The 20,361-nt window shown below is 38.3% G+C and overlaps 1 protein-coding gene across 6 annotated transcripts in view; it reads left to right on the top strand.

Annotated features, from left to right (window-relative positions):
* DMD (dystrophin) overlaps positions 1-20,361 on the top strand; it is a 1,925,924-nt gene that overhangs the window by 434,773 nt on the left and 1,470,790 nt on the right. For all 6 annotated transcript variants that reach the window (XM_036747778.1, XM_036747779.1, XM_036747772.1 and 3 more), the window contains one exon: positions 8,384-8,533. In XM_036747778.1, coding sequence (XP_036603673.1) covers positions 8,384-8,533 — 150 coding nt within the window. The remainder of the gene's footprint in view (positions 1-8,383; positions 8,534-20,361) is intronic.

The following is a 20,361-nucleotide window of genomic DNA, read 5'->3' as shown; positions in this document are numbered from 1 at the left end:
AAGTGCTTAATAAATGCTTGGATGATGGTTACAGTAATAGAAAAAAAGAAACTGACAAGATGGGGTGAAGAAGGGACAGAAGAGTGATGACTTTATCACCAGTGCTTAGCATATTTCCTGGTATATAGTAAGCAATTTATAAATATTTACTGAATCATTTATTAAAGAGTAGATTCTAATGGGAAGAGACTTGAGGCAAGGAAACCAGTTAGAAAGCTATTGCAATAACCCAGGGATGGGTGAGTAAAGTGATGAAGACCTGGACCAGGGTGACAAATTTGTGAGTAGAGAGAAGACATGAAAGCAAAAGGGAAAAGACTTGGCAACACATTGGATATATGTAGATTGTTGTTAGAGAAGAGCTTGTCTGCCTAGATAATGGTGCTCTCAACAATAATAGGAAAGTTTGGTAGAGGGGAGCATTTGAGAGCAATGAGCAGTTCTGTTTTGGACATCCTGAGTTTGAAATACCTTCAGGGCATCTATTCTGGTATGTCCAAAAGGCAGGTGGTGATGCTGTACTGGAGAACCCTTAGGACTGAATTGATAAATCTTGGAAGCTTTTGCAAAGAGTTAATAATTGATAATTAAAGCCATGAAAGCCCATGAGATCACCAAAAGAAGACGCCATAGAGGGAAAAGAAAAAAGAGCCAAGACAGACCCATGGGGGACACCCTTAGTTAGAATTTGTTAGCTAGATGAAGAATCAGCAAAGGAGACCAAGGAGGAAATAAGACAGAAGAACCAAGAGAGAAAAATGTCACAGAAATCTAAATAAGACAGAGTATCTAAGAGAACAGTATGATTGGCAGTGTCAGTGTTTGCAGAGTGGGCAAATTATGAGATCATGGTCGAATTTGGAGAAAACAGTCTAAGTTGTGTGATGAGGATGTAAACCAGATAGCTGAGGAGTTTAGAAGCAATCGAAAAGAAACAGAGTTGTGACAGGTAGTGTAGACTTATTTCTCAAGGGGAGATATAGAAGATCGTTTACAAGGGGTGGCAGGATCAAGTGAGGAGGGTTTTTAGGATGGGGTAGATCTGATCCTATTTGTAGGCAGGAGGATAGGAACATGTAGCTAGGAAAAGACTGAAGATGAGAGAGAGAGAGAGAGAGAGAGAGAGGGAGAGAGAGAGAGAGAGAGGAAGGGGAGGGGAGGGGAGGGGAGGGGAGGGGAGGGGAGGGGAGGGGAGGGGAGGGGAGGGGAGGGGAGGGGAGGGGAGGGGAGGGGAGGGAAGGGAAGGGGAGGGGAGGGAAGGGAAGGGAAGGGAAGGGAAGGGAAGGGAAGGGAAGGGAAGGGAAGGGAAGGGAAGGGAAGGGAAGGGAAGGGAAGGGAAGGGAAGGTGAGGCTGAGGCCAGACAGACAAAAAGAGAAGACAGAGATGGAAATACAGTCAGAATGATGGTGGATGCAAATCTGGAGAAGACTGGAATGTATAAAATCAAGGCTACACCTAGAGAAGGATTTGACATGGCTGGGAGAGGGGCCACTTCTTATTGTGAGACTGAAATGAAGAAGAGAGTAAGTGAATATTTCTGAGCGTTGAGAGAGAAGGAGGAGGAGGGGAGAAAATTCTTCACTAATGTGCCTATTTATTTTTTCAGTAAATTTTGATGGGAGATCATCTGCTGAGGGGTGAAAGGGGAAAGAGTACTACGAGAGGTTTGAGGAGAGACGAAAAGGTTTTGAATACCTCCTGTGGGAGTGGGATAGTCTTCTTTCCATACTCTCTTCTCCATTCTTCCTAGTGAAATGTTGTCACTTCTGTTGCCGTCATCGCTTTGTCTCCCTTTCTCTTTACTCGCACCACCACTCTAGTTCAGGGTCTCAATAATTTACAAAATGCTCTGTATGCCTCCAATCTCTCCTCCTTCTAATCCATTCTGTACACATTTTACAAAAGAATTTCCCTAAGGGAAAATTCTGACTGCATCACTCCTCTGATTTTTGGTAGTGCTCTATTTCCTGTAGAAGAAAATGGGAATCCTTCCATACTCTTTACAAACTGGCTCCCACTTATCTTTTCAACTTTATTTCACAATTCTCCCCTTCATGAAATGTTTGTTTCAGTCAAATCAGACTATGAACTGATCCCCAAATTTGAAACACTGTTTTGTTTGCATTCACACAAAGCTAGCTGTCCTTCATGCCTAGAATAAGTTGCCTTCTCAAATTTGTTTTTCAGGTGCTTTTTCCTCCTTCGAAGTTGACTCACATGCAAAGAATCTTATCTTATTCACACTAATGGGTAGTGTTTTCTCCCTCCTCAAATAATTTCAAAGTACTTGTTTCCCTCCTTTGTCCCATGTTTCCTATCTAGTATAATAATAAGCATTTTACTTGTTATAGCCCACCCTGTAGTGCCCAGATCTAAGGAAGGGGATGGGACTGTTTCTCTCTCTCTCTCTCTCTCTCTCTCTCTCTCTCTCTCTCTCTCCCTCCCTCCCCCCTCCCCCCTCTTCTTCCTTCTCTCTCTCCTCTCATTCTCTCTCCCTCCTCTCTCTCATTTTCTTTCCTCTCCCTCTTCTCTCATTCTCTCCTATCTCACTCTTCTCTCTGTTGCCTTTTTTCTCTTTCTCTCTGTCTCTCTCCCTACTCCTATCTCTCCCTATCCCTCCTTATATGTATACACACACATTTTCATAGACACACACACACATACACACACATACACACACACAACATAGATGCAGTTTGCTCTACCCCGCCTACTCTTTTCAGGGCTTTATAGCAAATGTGTCAAATATGCAATGGCAGATGCACAGCCCATAAAACTCCTCATTGTACCTCTAACCAGATAAAAATGAATTTGGGAATATTAAACAAATTTTTAAAATACAATAAAATATACAAAATGTTAATATGTGGTTTTCTGGGTCAATATGTTCCCACAAAAATACTTAAATACAGTTTAATATTCCCAGTTTTTCTTTGAGTTTGACACCACTGTTTTATAACATTCTTCCTCAAACCATCCTAGTCTTGTCCTAGACCAACTTTTGTCTCATGGCATTCAAACATTTGTCCTTGGCCCCAGAGGTTGATCCCAAAATTCACCTACAAACTGGAGCATTATTAAATTTCCTAATAAAATCTACCATGCTGAAAATCACAACACTTGAATTTTAAAGGGAACTTTTATTGATTTTTGGCAGTATTTCAACTTATGATTTAATTCCTACTTTATATTTGAAATCTGGACCCATAAAAAGGAAAGATTATTTGAAAGATATTTTCATGATAGACCCTTCCTTTAACTTTAGACATAAATCTAAAAAAAAAACATTAACGGGAAATTTGTTCTATTTTGAAGTATTATTTTGGGGTCTTTATACAGGTAATAAAAGAATATAATTTGCAGATATCACCTTGGGTTCCATTTATCTTCATGAAGGGCAGTGTATTATTATGGATAGAAAGTGGACCTCAGAGTTGTGAAGACCTATCTCTGAAATTCTGGCTGTGTGACTATGGGAAAATATTTTAACCGGTCAGTGACCCAGACAGCTTTCTAAAACTTAAAATCTCTAAAACTGCTAAAACTGGCAGATGCATGGGTGGTAGGAGCTGCTCAAGAAGTTTACCTGTATCAATGAAATCACTATTTGAAGACCACTCTCCTTGACATTAAAGACAGAGAAAAAATAAGTTTTTTAAAAAACATTTTCTCTTTGTCATCTGTTAACACTACACCATTTACTACCTAGCAATTAAACTATCTTGTTTAGAATAGCTAGGTTTTAGCTTTAGCTCCATCATTTATTAGCCCAGTGATACGGAAAAAGAAACCTAGCCTCTCTGCACTTCATTCCTTTCATCTGTGAAATGTGGCTGACTTAGACCATCTCTAAACACTCTGATAGTTTGAACTTTCGATGAAACCAGGATCTTGACAAAATGGAGCTAGGAGCCAAATATAACTAGGAAACAAATTAATAAAAATAAATGAAAGGTTTTCACTTACAAGTTGAGGAAGAGGTATCTTGAAAATAAGAAATCAGTGTAAATTTACACTTCCATATTTCAGTGGATTGATGGGCTTATCTGTGCAGGTATTCTCTTCAACAGCGAAAGTGATAATTCATCCATGACTTCTTCTTTCATGTAGCTGCTGTCCATGTTCTTCTATAACAACAGTCTGGTTAGCAGCTGCTGTCGGGGTGAAAGACCAATACAAGCCCAGCAACAAGAACGCTGCCAGCACAGGTTCTTTTGATCTGCTTTACTAAGGAAAGCAATGTTAAGGGGTTAACAATTTTACTTTAATCCAGCATACAGATATCATTCACTTAGTTCAAGGGAAAAAGCCAGCACCCTAAACTTCAGAGCAAAATACAAACAAATTACAAACATCAACAGACAGACCTTGCCTGTTTCAAATCCCAATACATAATTACCAGAGTTTAACAAAGTCCCAGCATCCAGGTTTACAAGCTGGAGGGCTCTTAGCTACAGCTGTCTGGAGTCTCGACATCAGCACGCCACCAAGAGTGAGAGCCCTAAGCAAATGGCTCTGTCTTCCCTTTTTCATACAGTTTCAGACATTATCAAACATCATCTGAGTGACCAGAACTTAGGCTCCTATGATTAACTCTGGAGTTAGCACCTCCCCTTAGGACCCTGGGAGCTTCACACCCACACAGGCTTAACAACTAGTAATTAGGGGTTTGGGGCAAACTCAGGAGCAAAGATCTAATCAGGCCTCCCTTAGTTAGCCCCACCTGGGGCCCCACCTTAGTTACCAATTCATACCCACATAGGTTTAGCACCTAATAGGGGTTTGGGCCTGGGGCTTAGCACCTAGTAAGACTCAACCAACAACACTTAATTAATCATTTTAAAACAGTAAGAAAGCCCCAACTTAATTGATATTACAATTCTCCACAGAGAGAGATGGGAGCTTTCTTGTATTGCCATTCACCACTCCCTTAACTTTTGGGTCACCTATAACTGCAGTGTATGCTTAGAATAAGAATATAGTTATTTTAAAAGAAATAATAGTTCTACTGTACTCTAGACTTCTTAGGCCATGTCTAGAATTCGGTATTCAAATCTGTATGCCATGAATCCATAGTATAAAAGAGAAATTAACTAACTGGAGTATATCCAAAGCATGTCAACAAGGATGAAGAAAGACCTTGAAATTGAATTCAATAAATAAGAGATTTGTGTAAATAATTTAAACTAAGTGAAAATATTGACCAAGGTGCTGTCAGAGTAACAAAGATAAATTCAACTTAGTCTCTGCTCTCTATGAGATTATAATATAGGAGATTGGAAGTACATTCGGGTAACACTGAAAAATGCAATATTATAAGCGTGTAAGAGGTAGAAATTAAATTCTGTGAGAGAACAGAGAACAGCAAAATACTTCTGCCTCCAGGATCAAGGAAGTCTCCAGGGAGAAGATGCCAAGTTGATGAGATATCAATAGTCAGAGAACAGTTATGATATCATTACAGGGGTAAATTATGTAAACAAACTCATGGATTGGGGGAGGATTAGAAATACTCTGAAAATAGCAAATGGACCTTTTTAGTTTCTAAAATAAATAAGGGTGAGTAACTCTGGAATAAACCTTCTGTGATAGGTTAGTGTCACATTGTTTAGGATCTTGATTGATGGAATGAAGAGCAAGGGCTTAATTCAATGAGCAATAGTGAACTACTAAAGATTTTTGAGCAATGAAGTTAAATTATCCAATCTCTGTATTGGGGAAAATTAATTTAGCAATGTTATGAAGGCAGAGAGACCATCCACATACATCCAAGTGAGAAGTCATAAATGACTAAACTAGGTTGGTGGCAGTTAGAATTGAAAGGAAGCAATACTACTGCTAGGTCTATTTCTAAAGATGATTAGGGGATGTAACAACAGTGTACTTGCAGCTACTGTGGCTATGTAAGGCCAATAACACCAGCACACAGGAGAGCTGCTAGCACAGGTTCTTTGATCTGATTTTCTAAGGAAATCAACTTTAAGGGGTTCACAATTTCACTTTAATTAAATATACATATATCATTCACTTAGTTCAGGGGAAAAAGCATCACCCTGAACTTCAGAGCAAATACAAACAGAAAATATAAACAGAGCAAATAACACAAATCAACAGACAGGCTTCTAGCTGTCTGACCAAAGCTATACATACATAGTTACCAGAGAGAGAGGCATGAACATCTGGGTTTTCAAATCTAGGAGGCTCCTTAACAGCTACCCAGAGTCTCCACACCAACACTCTTCCAATGAGTGAGCCCCAAGCAAAATGCTAACCTCAGAGAATATATACACTTATTCAGGGTCAAGTGTGTCACAACCATGCTACTCAAACCCATGTGACCTAGGCTTTCCCTTGACTTAAGCAGGTCATCAAAGACTCCAGATCCAATCAAAGATTCTTGATTCAAACAGACAAGACCCAAAGGCACTTGATAGCCTTAGTGCTGAGAAGCACTCCAAAGAAAAAACAACAAAAAGTCCCACCCTGCTTGCCATTACAGGGGGTAACAAAAGAACCTATATGTTCTAAAATATTTATAGCAGCTGTCATTGGGGTTGGCAAAGAACTGAAAGGTACAGGGATGCCCATAAATTGGGGAATGGCTGAACAAGTTGTGGTATATAATTTTGGTGGAATACTACTGTACTATAAGAAATGATGAGCTTGGTGATCTTAGGAAAAAAACGTTGATAGACTTGCATGAAATAATTAAGAGTGAAATGAGAACAAGAGAGCATTATATATAGTAACCATAATATTGTCTTAAGAACAACTTTGAGTGACTAAGTTGTTTTGACTATTATAAATATCCAAATTTACTACTACACATGAAGGAAGACACTATCTGCATTCAGGGAAAGAACTGATAAATAGAAATATGTGTCAAATGATTTTGCATCTACATACATATTTGTATCTGATGCTAGGCATCCTTAGCGCAGAGGGTGGGGAGGGAAGAAAAAAGTTACATGATAACTTTATTATATATTTAAAAGGAATAGCAAGTTGTATACAACAGATTTGCAGTATCATAAACAATCATCTTTTTTTCTTTTCTACTGTGTTATGGAAATGCTTGTTTTATTTCTTGAGCTCAGAATTAAATAAATTAAATTTAAAAAAGAACTGAAAGAAAAAAAAAGATGAAATATGTAGTTTGGAGTTGGAATCAATAGGGTTTGGTGATTATTTTGATTTGGGAAATGAGTGAAAAAGAGACTTCAAAGATAGGTGATATGGAGAATAGCTCTTCTATTAACAGTATTAAACATAGCTGGAAGAGCTGTCTTGGGATTTGTTGAATTTGCTGCATGTGAATAGTGTGTTCAGCTGAAATTATACAACAGATAGTTATAAATTAAAGTTGAACCCACAGGCAAAGGAAATATAAGAATAGAAGAGATAGAGGGGGACTAATTAGAGCAGCTTTGGGAGTGTGTAAATGTGTGTGTGTGTATGTGTGTGTGTGTGAGAGAGAGAGAGAGAGAGAGAGAGAGAGAGAGAGAGAGAGAGAGAGATTAACATTAGGGAGTCAAAGATGACCTTTTTTAGGGACTAATCTTAGAGTGTTAGGAATATAAACACAATTGCAAAAGTTAAGAAGCCAGTGGTGAGTAAATGGAAGCAGATAATGGAAACTATTATATCATGTTTCTTTTTATTATGAAGAAAGCAGAAGAGCCCAGTAGAGAAGGAAAAACAGAGAGACCATCAATGAGGCAAGGTATCCCAGGAGATATGAAAAGATGGTCCAAAGGGCAAAGTGGAATAAATGACAAAAATGTGGGTACAGTGTAGACAACAGAGAACTGGAATTTATGAGAAGGACTATTTGGAACTGAGCTATATTGTGCTATTTCATCCCGCTTCTAGTTAGTCTAGGGAAGTCAATTGTGTGTGTGTGTGTGTGTGTGTGTGTGTGTGTTCATAACATCAAAATTTAGCAGAAACTTTTGAAATCAGTATATTTTATCACTGAGGTTTACTTTGAACCCTTTCCCCTGAAGTTTTGAATAGCATTATCTTGGAGTTTTCCTCCATTTATGATTCCATGATTCTGATGGAGACTGAACAGGAAGAACCTGAATAATTTTCTATTTGGTGTATTTAAACCTGGAGTTTGGATTTTTTGGTTTTTTTATATAACCTAGCCAGCCTTAATGGAAGCTTAAAAGTTAAATTACATTTTGGCAGAAACTTATATCTAATTACGTAAAAAAAAATAAGTCAACATAGATACTATACATTTTAGTTGAATAAAAATATTTTAAGTGATTGTATGTTAACTGTGGATCTAGATGATGTATTGAATAAAATAGTATTTTTGATGACTCCTAGTGCATTTAAATAGAATAAAAATAGTCATTTTTAATTTTTTTTCAGTCACTTGAAAACTTAATGCGGCATCCAGAAGAAAACCGAAATCAGATTCGAGAACTGGCACAAACACTAACAGACGGAGGAGTCCTGGATGAACTGATCAATGAGAAACTTGAGAAATTTAACTCTCGTTGGGAAGAGCTTCATCAAGAGGTATGATGAACATGATATTAAAGATCTATTTGAATCAATCATGTTAATGCCTTCAAAAATGCCATTACTTTTTATATTAATTTGTATATATAAAGCCATATAAAATGTTATATGTACACATATACATATATTAGTGTGCAAGAAGTAATGACATTAGTACATGTATTCAATTCCATTCATCAACAATTATGAAATTCCTAAGTACTAAATGCTCCCCTCCACCCCCAACATCAAATAAAAATAAAACAGAACCTGCTCTCAGGAGCTTAAATAAGGAAGAAAATACAAAGTTTATGCAAAGAAATACAAAGTAATTTTAAAAGGGAGAGAATGTTAAGTGGGAATAGGAGAGGATCAGGAAGGACCTCTTTTCAAAAGTAGCTCCTGAATTATATATACTTTGAAGGAAACTAAGGGTTCTACTTGATGTACGTGAGAAAATACTGTTCTCTAAAAAGTAGTGAAGAGGGGGAATTTGTGCAAAGCCCCATAAACAGAACATGGAATGCCCCATATACGTAGATTATATTTTATTTGTTCTGCTGTCCCTAAAAAGAGTGATTATATTTATTATTCCTGGGGTAGGAATAATGAACATAATCTTTTGGACTGCAAGGACAATGAAATATTATATTTTTATAATGTATGTCGTGCTCTAAAAAATTGATACTTTTTGTTTAATATCATCATTATTTGCTAATATGTCCCTCCTCTCTCAGCCCACACTCAGATAAAAATCCCTATAACAAAGAATTAATGAATGAAAATAATTTCTTGAGTGCTTTTTATGAACCAAACTCTTTGGCACAAATACCAGAGATATAGTTCACGATCTCAAGGATTCAACATCACTAATGGCTAATAAAATCCACATAGAAGTGTGGTGGCCCAGGAAGGATGTTATGGTGCAATTAGTCAGAATAAATATAAGAGTAGAAATAGTGCATCCATACATCATTTTTGGTGGGGAGGAAAGGTAATGATCATTTGATTAGAATTCTCTGAGAGAGCATGGGGGAACACTGATAGGGTACAGTGTTCTGGTGTCAGAGCAGAAAATGGGGAGGGGCAAATAAGAGAAGGGAATAAGAATTTACATAATGCCTACTCTATTCAGGAATTGTGGTAAGCAATTTTTTTTTGTAAATATTATCTCATTTGGTCCTTACAACCACCTTTGGAGGTAGTTGGTATTATGAGCCCTATTTTCCAGTTGAGGAAGCTGAGGTAAAAAGAGATTGAAGTGCAGGGTCACAGACCTAGTAGAGTGATTGAGATGAAATTTAAATTCAGGTCTTCTTGAGTCCAGGCCTAGTGTTCCATCCACTTTGCCAAGAGCTGGCAATGGACAGGGTGAAAATAATTGTTCCAAATAATGTATGGACTATAGTTTAGCTTTTCCCAGGCCTGGATTCTGATGGTCTATCTGGAACGGTGGAACAATAGTATCAACCCAAGCAAAATCTTCCTTTATCAAATCTTAAACAAAAATAACCATAAGAACAACTACTTCTACTTCTTCTTTTTCTTCTCCCCCCCCCTCCTCCTTCTCTTCCTCCTCCTTCCTCTCCTTTCTCCTCTTTGCATTCTCCCCCTTCTCTTCCCTTCCCCTTCCCCCCTTTCTTTTCTCCTTCCTTTCCCCTCCCCTTCCCCTTCCTCTTCTTCCCCTTCTCCCTTTTCCCTTCTCCCTTCTCCCTTCTCTCTTTCTTCTTCTGATAGCATTAGGGTTATTAAAGGTTGTAGTGGAGTTAGAAGATTGAGGGGCAAACAATTTAATGGATTAATATTTTAGAGTTTCAATGGCTAAATACTTGTTGACTTTTGCACCACTGCGAAGCAACTAAGTATAGAAAATGAAAGGATAGAAGAGTTTTAGGGTAAATCTCACCCCTAAATTCTCCCCTGTATGAGCTGTTCTACCTTTGAAAGGTACATCAGTTAAATGAAGAACAAGGTAAAGCGATGTCACTACAAAAATGGAACCTGATTTTCTTTGGTTGGTTATTTATAAAATTGTCTTGCTTTTCACTGAATAACTTTTTTAAAAACTTTATTAAAAATAACTCTTAAAATGGTTCAAGTCATTTGAAATCAAATTATTAAGACAGGGAAATACATAGTATGAAATTTTAACAAAACCTATAATTAAACAAGATAGAAACTAAAGGTCCATAAAGAAATGCTTGACTTCCCCTAAGCATTAATTGGGATCTTTTTTCCTCAGCAAAAAGCTAATTACTAAATGTGGTGTAGCAGGGTCAGAGAACTTGAAGGCAAGATTTACCTTTTTTAAATCTTCCTTTCCATTTTTGTAGTGGATAATCTGAGAGTTGAGGGATGCTAAAACTTTTTTCCCCAGTAGCAAAGGAATAAGCAAATGTAAAGCTTCTCTTAATGCAGATCACTTAAAGTTAATATCCTCACCAAATTCCATTTTTCTGGCCTTTAATTTGCTGAGGTGAGAACAAAGACTCGATGTCAGGTTAAAGTGATAGATAGCAACAATCCTGTTCCACTTCTTCAGGGTCTATGTAGTTCCATTTATCTCTTTTAAAGGAGTACATAATGCAAAGATGTAGTTATTTAGGTTAGTTCAGTCAATCATCCTGAGGTTTTGACTGGATTTTGACTAAGATTACTGTTTTGATGTGAAGAAGAAAGCCCCAGGTTGTCGTGTCCTAGGACATGAATATCTTAAGCAAGGGATTTTTAGAATTGATTTAAAAAAATACCATTGTAAATTATTATGTTTAAGTAAGAAAATGTCCTGGATTAGTTTGAGACAATAAGATTTATGATTTTGGTTGCTGGCTAAAGCAAAAGAGTAATTCTCTATTTTTTAAAAAAATTCTGAATAATTCTGGGTATGTGCCTAATTAGGAATTTATTAAGTTCATACCAGAAATGGAAATACAAATAAAAAAGAGAAACAGACCCTATCCTCAAGGAACCACATCTATTTGACATTTAACTTTGACATTTGATATATAATTTCAACCTCTTTCTAGGCTACCTACTCAGCTCCCCCCTCTCATCCTCAGTACCCTACATGTTCCATGATTTAGTGACACTGGCCAAACTAGTGTAAACCAAGACATTTCTCTTTAGAGAATTTAGATCTCTCTTTCCCCCCAAAGGGGAAGATACCCAGAGAATACAAAGGCCAGTTGAGATCTGAATCCTCCTTTTCCCTAAAAAAAAAGAACAGAGGAAGATTATGATTGTGAAATTAAAGAAGGATTTTTATTAAGCAGAGAAGGAAAACAAAAACAAACAAACAAAAAAAAAACCATGCACAAGGGAACTGTTCAGCCTGTGTTGAACAGAGCACAAGCAAAGGAAGACAAAGAATTTGGGGGTAAAGGTGGGCTTAGAAAGGAATGATTCAGTGAGCCCCATCCCCTACAGGATGGTGGGGAGGATGAGGAACTCCAGGTATCATAGCTGTGGCACTTTGATACACAAATCAGAAGGCATTCTTGGTGAAAAGCAGTCCATAGTTCAAGGCTTGAGCACAGACAATAAAATAAGAGGAGGCAAAACAGGATGTGTCGAAGAGCCCTTTCACCAGTAGTGAAGTTTCTGATGATAAGGATGTCCTCAACATCCATAAACCAACAAATAGCTCAGGGTCTCCTTCAAAGTTAGTATGACTTCCAGCTGGGTTTACTTTCAGTCACTGCAAAGGATTATTGGTATATCTAGCCACTCTGTATCTTAACTAATAAAGCTAGCCCTTTTACAGCCCTTCTCAGTTACCTGGATAATTGGGGAACTCAAGCACAAATTCACTTGTATGCTAGCCTACTTAATTGCTACTTTTATAAATTATCCCATCTCCCATTTCCATGCATTATAAAAACTACCCCCCTTATGCTTGAAATGCTTTCTCCTTCACCTCAATTTCTTGGAAATTCTATGTCTCTTCAAGGCTTAGTTCAAATGTCATATGCGTGAGGAGGCCTTTTCTGATTCTCCCAGCCACTTTGCATTTTTAAGACAATAAGAGTGGTAGTCATACTGAATGCCAAGTCTAGATGCAGGTTATAAATATGATCCAGCAGAAGATAACATTGTGGAAATATCTCTGGATTGTGGTCAAAGGACCTACGTTGTAATGTTGGCCCTACTGTTTGCTGCATGAGTGACCTTGGACAATAAGTACTTCACTTAGCTACTTATTATTAAGAAACAAAAACAAAGACAAAAACCTTTATCTTTAGGATGAAGAGGCAAGAGTACATGATCCTTCCAGCTCTAAATCCCATGAATAAACCAACTGAAATCGCTATATGCTACTTAACATTTTGTTACCCTCAGATTGCTTGTAGGAGTCCTGAGTCTGATATAATGGCTATTTCCCCCCAAATACAGGCAATATTTACACATACCCAAATATGACATATTAAAATCTCCATGTGACCTATAATATAAATCTATTCTGCCCCTATGAATTTATGTATGTATTTGTAAAATGTGAACATGTGCTACATACATATATGTGTATATTTATTATATGTATATATTGAATAATAAAACAAATTATAGGTCATATAAAATTTTACATAAGTCACATATACCTAAAACACACATACATTTGTGTATGTGTAATACAAACATGTATATATACATATGTTGCGGGCCCCATTAGAGCCAAGCCCTGTCCTCCTCGGACCTCCAGGCCCAGGGGCCTGCTGAGATAAACTCAGGGCTTTGGAATGTGGGTGGAGCCAGGAGGAGGGGTCTCACCTTTGTTGCCTCCCTGGCAATTCCAGGTCTTTGCCCGTGCCGGACCTGCCTGAGCACGTGGAACTTCCGGCTCTCTGGCAGAGCATGTGGAACTTCGGTTCTTTTCCAGTTACTGCCTGACCGCAGGGAGTTTCGGGTTAGCTCGGGAAGAGAAGGGGAGGAGAGTAGGTGGAGTCAGGGCGGTCCTAGGACCCAGGTGTATTAACTTTACCTGTCTTTCACCCACATAACCAAAGAGTGTACCTACGTCACTAAAGATATAAATGTGCTGCTTGCTGAAATAATAAACGGAGTCATTTCACCATCTTGTTCAGCTCCCACCCCGTTCGTTGTCCACGAGATCAGGTCCTTTGCTTAGGCAGAGGCCTGGGGCTTGGGGGGAACCCCAAGCATAGTTACGAGGCTTCGGAAGCTCGTAACATACATACATGCATCTATGTGTAATTTTTCATTCAGAGATCTTATTTTAGGAAAGGAATGTAGCCTATATTCAGAGGTGGCCTATTTTCTAACCTATATACTATTTATCAAACTGCCACCCATGGATCTAGAAAGACAGAGACTTCTGGTTTATCTCAGGAGAAAGGAACCACAAATCTCCAAATGGGAATATTAGAAAATCATAATCTTTAAGAGTATTGAAATATTCACAATGTTGCTCCGTGGCCATGAGTACACGTTGAAGAGTCTTACAAAAGAAGTGATATTAAAAGGCTAGATTCAGGGCATTTTGATGAATGAAAAAGTAAAACATACTTTTAAAAAGCCACTGATGTCCAACTTCTTTTGCTGTTGAAGAAAATATTTTTTTTTTTCTGGGAGGAAAAGCAAGAGATAGAAGTAACTTTATTATTGGTTTATCGATCAAGTTACTTTTTATGGACAAAGTAGAAAACTTGAAATGTTCAGTGTTTAATGGGCATTATATCAACCCTTGAACTGTACTTGAAGATTAAAGTGTCATGAACTACTAGATTTTCCCTGAAATGGGCGAAATCAAAATCAAAATCTCAGATTATACACCTAACTTAGTTCTTGAAGTACAAAATGCCTTTGATTGGCTGCTTAGCTCCTTTTTTCATCAGTCATGTACTTAAGAAAACAAATCAACTCTGCAGTTGCAATACAAGTTGACATGATTAGATATGGTAAATAGTGGAGGGTTTTAAGGAAATGTGGGCTCAGTAAATGCCAATGATATGACATAGTAACTAAGAAACCAACTGTAAGTTTGGGTTCCACTAATAGCTTATGAAATGAAAGTGATCACCTTGCTGTACACTGACCTAGTTAGATTGAATTTGAAGAACTGTGTTCAGTGTCGGGGCCACATTTAAGAGGAGGCACTGACAAGTGGAAACGTATTAATAATAAAATGACTGGAATGATAGGGCAACTCAAAATCATGTCACATGAGTATAAAGGAATAGCTTACTGGGGATATCTAATCTGAAGACAAGAAGTCTTGTATAGAACACTTTATTGGTCTTTCAGCATTTGAAAGGCTGTCATTTAGATGAAGGCACTAATTTCTGTTATGTAGTTCCAGAGGCAGCACCAAGATCAGTTCATGGAAGTTGTGAGTAGTCAAATTTCAGCTCACTATAAGGAAAAAATAAAATGAAACTTAAAATCTTTCTAACAATTAAAGCTGTTAAAAATGGCATGGATTGCTTTATTCCACCATGATCTCACCATTACTGAGAATATTCAGAATTTCCATGGAGAATTGTTGGAGATGGTATAGACTTGTAGAGGTTCTTAACCTTGGGTCCAAAGAATTTTTTAAATTTTATTTTGATAACTATTTCAATATAATTGATTTCCTTTGTAACCCTATGCATTTCATTTTATGCATCTGAAAACATTATTCTGAAAATGGATCGATAAGCTTCTCTAAGACTATCAAAGAGATCTATGACACACACACAAAAGATTAAGAACCCTTAGTATAAAGAGTATTCATGTTTCAATTGGAAGTCAGCTAAATGACCTTTGATGGTCCTTCTGGCTCTAAGCTCCTATTATTTTGTACTTCAAAGGGAGGACCATAGATTTAGAGCTTGAAAAAAGCTTAGAGGTCATCTAGTCTAATCCTCTCAAAGGCAGCACAATATCATGAATCTTTGACTATATTATAAATATTTGAACAAAAAAGGATTTTTTTAAAAAAATATCAGTAAATCCATCCTTCTTGAATCTAATGATGGTCCCTACAGAAATTCTCCTGTATTAATTTGACATTTAACCTTTTTCCCTAGAGATTAATCCAGGATCAAATAAGATAGCTCTTCCATGGACTTTTCTTCCAAATAGTATATTCTTTTAAATAGTATATTCTTCTAAAATAGTATATTCTAGGTGGGAGAAAATAAATGAGCAAGGCTATGAAATCGGGAAGGACAAAGTATCTTCCAAAAATGACAAGTAGTTCAGTTTATGTTCAATTTTTAGAGAGATAAAGACAGAAATGGAAATTTGACCAGAGTGTGTGTGTGTGTGTGTGTGTGTGTGTGTGTGTGTGTGGCGGGGGGGTTGGGGGGGAAGGGATCTTAGGGTGAGAATATAATCTTTCATTTCCTAGGCAATAGTAAACCACAAAAGGGTTTTGAGTAGGATAATTGAATTTCAAAGGAATGATTTAGGAAAATTAATTTGGTGGCAATGTGCAATATTAGAATGTGATAATTTTAATAACCTGGAGCCCAAGAGATAAATTGGAAGGATTTTGAAGTAGTCTAGACATAGACAAAGAGGACTTAAATTATGGTTATGGCAGTGGCAGTGAAAATAAAAGATGAAGTAGGAAGGGACAGATAGGAAGAGAATGAGGAAGGGAGAGGAAGGGCAGATTTACTAGCTGATTTGATATGAGGACAATGGAGAAAAAGGAAGGAGTAAAAGATAACTAAATGGTTTTCAGCCTCTATGACTGAGATAATGTGGTATCATTAAAGGAAACCTGAAGGTCTAGAGGGAAAAGTTTTTACTTTAAAAATGTTGAAGACTTCTGGAAGCAGAAAAAATATGGCAGAGTAGATAGAACATTCAGCTAAGCACTCCCAACAGTCCCCTCCAAACAACTCTAAAATAATGCCTCAAATTGAATTCTGGAACAGCAGAGTGTATTAGGAGGGCAGAGTTTATAATCTCAAAGAGGATCATATATATGTCTGAAAGGTTCGGAACCGCTGGATATAAGAAATTCTCAAGATAAGAGGCAGAAGAATCAAAGCATATATTTAGGCTCCACAGTAACCAACCCATGAACCAGCATCCCCATTTTGACATATTGATCAAAAGCTTCCAGGCCCAATAAGTACACCTTACAAGAGTAACCAGGAGGCTACAGAGAAGCATGATGGTGTAAAGCAAAATCATGCTTCCCCCTCTATGGTAAAAAGATTACCCACTGGCCTCAAGTCCTTGTTCAGCTTCCTCCCGTAGGTCAGCTCTGCTACTGGCAGCTCCTGCTTCAGCTTCGGCTGTGGCTGTGGCTGTAGCAGCCTCTGGCTCCAACGGAAGCTGTTTTTAACCATCCGGCTTCTGCGGGGGTGTAAGGTACGCAGGGGCGGGGGGGGGGGGGGGGGGGGGAAGCACAGGTTCTTTCAATCTGCTTAAGCAAGGTGAAGGGGTTGACCAGGAAAGCACAGGTTCTTTCCATCAGCTTAAGCAAGGTGAAGGGGTTGACCGGGAAAGCACAGATTCTTTCCATCAGCTTAAGCAAGGGAAGCAAGGTGAAGGGGCCGACAAGCTTACTCCAGTCCAACATACAAACAGCATTCAGTTCAGGGGAAAAAGCCAAACTAGTCAAGGGCACTTGTTGACTAAGTGCTAAGGAGCCCATTTTTGGTTGCCAACACACTCCACCCCTTGTTATAGGATACATAATCTAATCAGCCATGTATCCTAGAACATACATCGTGATCCAATTACAAAGGAAACTAAAACATATCATTCATAATAAAGCAAAACATATCATTTGGTGACATTCCTAAATATTGGTTTACGATTCAAATGTGATCCACCCCTAGGTCCCAGCAAGATAATCTCTTCAATCAATCATCCCCAAAATAATTATTAATAATTCAAATGTCCACCCCTAGATCCTTGTATCCATTAAATAGGATCAATAATATCATAACAATAAAACAACATAGCAAGGATAACACAAAATAAGTACATAGAACACTATCATCATTCCCACCCCCCTCGAACGATTGGGGCTCAAAATCTTGGGGTAAGGGGTGAAGGTCTCATTTTCCATAGCTTCTTCATGCTGAAATTGGATGTAGAGGTGTCCCTGCCCCAAAAAGTCCCATTCCAGAGGTCAGTTCTTTAACGAGCCGGCAGGAATTCCAAGAATGCTATGTGCTTAGGCAGTCACCGGAAAGTGCAGGGTGCTTAAGCCTAAAGGAAACAGAACTAGCAACAAGGTTATCCAAAACAAAGAACAAAAGAAGTAGGCAAGTATGGGCTATTATCCTTCAAATAAAATCATCTCAATTTTGGTTGAGATTTCAGTTATGCAAGGATCCAATATCAGAGCCAAACTCAAGTGGGAAATGTTTCTTTTCAAAAGGAACATAATGAGGAAGCCAAGAGATCCACCCTAGATAGAGACTAAGATTGTCCTCCCAGCCTTTCCCCAGATGTACAAGGAAACACAATGCGAAAATTAAACTAAGAGGATCCCATCCTAGATAGAGACTAGGATTGTCCTCCCAGCCTTTCCCCAGATGTACAAGTTTTCATCCGTTAATCACACAAGGTCACCTTTCCTCTGAGTGGCTTATGGCATTTACCAGCATCAGCCATACCTGTGGAGTCCGTGAATCTATTATTATAACCCTATTCACGTAAAAAAATATATGGTTCAGGGGTATGATTTGGTAATTATTTTCCCCTGAATAGACAACTGTTACAGTGTTGTCCTTCCAATGGGCTATAACTTCTGCAGCCTTTAGAATATCATCTGGCTTCCGTTTTACCCATACCTTAGCTCCTGACTTTATTCTATCAATGGAGCAAGACCCTTTTGCCCCTCTAGTAGTTATTTTGGGAGGAGGGTCAGTTTTCACAAAGGGTATTTTTTCACAGGGGATGATAATCACTTGAACTATCCTATCATTTCTACAAAATTGTACAGGTTTTTTACCCATATTCTGGAGTGTCACAACAATTTCTTTTTGATAATTAGAATCTATCACTCCAGCCAATACATGTATTCCTTGAGCCACTAATCCTGGTTTAGGTAATATCCATCCAAAATGATTCTTGGGGATTCTCATACATACTCCAGTAGGGGTTTTTCTTATCTCTTTCCTATTCAACCTAAAATTCTCTATACAATGTAAATCATATCCTGCTGAACCAGGTGTTCCTGGACTTGGTAGTGGGACATCTTCCCTCACAGTCCAAAATTCAATGTTTTGGATCTCACGTGTTTGCTGTTCTCTAATCTGCAGATTTGGGGTCATCATTCTGGCTAGAGGTGTACTCCCCACTAAGGGCCTATTATTCAAATTACGTAAGGCAATAGACAAATTATCCTTCCAATGTCGATATGAATTATTAGAGCTTAATTTTCTCAGCTGTTCTTTCAACAATCCATTCATTCTTTCAATTAGCCCAGATGCTTGTGGGTAATATGGAATATGATATATCCATTCTATATTATTCAACACACAATATCTTTTCACTTCTTTGCCCTTGAAATGTGACCCATTGTCACTTTGAATCTGCATTGGGGTTCCATAATATAAACTTACAATATCTAGAGTTTTACAAGTGTTTTTCTGAGTTACGTCCTTATAAGGACAAGCCACTAGTACACCTGAATAGGTGTCAACATACGTACATACATATTTACATCCTTTATCCTGGGGTAGTGGGCCAATATAATCTATCTGCCAAATTTGGGCTGGAACTTTTCCCCTTGCTATTTCTCCAGTTACTATCCTAGGAAGAGTTCGTTCTTTTTCTAATTGGCATATACAACACTCCTCTATTATTTGTTTTAACAACGCATGAGAGATACTGATACCGCGATCCTGTGCCCATCGATGGGTGGCCTGGACCCCTAAATGGCCAGCGGTCTGGTGGACCCATCTTGCTAAGGCTGGGTCATCAGTTGGAGTCGGAGTAGGGACAATACATTCAGTAGCAATTTTTGCTAGTTGATCCGCATGTGCATTGTACTCACGTTCTGGTGTGGTCAGGGTCGCGTGAGCATCAACATGAAAAACTGACAGATCTGTAACCAAAGACATGTCTCATATATTTTCCCATAACTCTTTACCCCAAACTTGTTTGCCATGAATCTCCCAGTTCTGATTCCTCCATATAGGCATCCAAGTAGCTAATCCATTAGCTACCGCCCACGAGTCAGTAAATATATGACACTGTCCTCCTTTCTCTGCTCTGATGGCCTGATGCACTGCCATCAGTTCAGCATATTGGCTACTTCCACCTATCCCAGAACTTTCCAGAGTTTGCCTTGTACAGGGGTTATAGGCTACTGCTTTCCAATGTCTCTTCTGTCCTAAATATTTTGCTGTCCCATCAGTAAACCAAGCATGTTTCTTCTGTTCTTCATTTAGTCCATCATATCCATTATTCCATTTCACTAAGGATGGTACCATCTGTTGCTTAGATTCAAAGGGCTTTTCATTCCTCTCAGTATCAATGTTCGCCACAGATTCATGTAGAGCAGAAACTCCATTTTTGCCTGCTCTGGACCTATTCTGAATATACCACTTCCAGGCCTTAATACCACTTCATGACCCAGAGTTAGTTGCTCAGTTTCTACTAAAGCCCAATATGCAGCTAACAGCTGCTTTTCAAAAGGTGTATGTTGCACTCCAGATGAGGGCAGTTTCCTTGACCAAAAGCCTAAAGGTACACTTCGGCTTTGTTGTTTTTGCCACAGACTCCAATTTGCATAGTCATCTTGTACAGTCACTTGTAACTCCACTGGCCCATTTTGCATAGGCCATAAGTCTAGAGCTAATTGGATAGCAGCCTTTGCTTCCTCAAAAGCTCTACTTTGTTCAAGTCCCCAATCAAATTCATATTTC

The sequence above is a fragment of the Trichosurus vulpecula genome, chromosome 2 (assembly GCF_011100635.1).
Source record: "Trichosurus vulpecula isolate mTriVul1 chromosome 2, mTriVul1.pri, whole genome shotgun sequence".
NCBI lineage: Eukaryota > Metazoa > Chordata > Mammalia > Diprotodontia > Phalangeridae > Trichosurus > Trichosurus vulpecula.
Note: the sequence above shows the minus strand (reverse complement) of the source record. Positions and strands in the feature narration are given on the sequence as shown.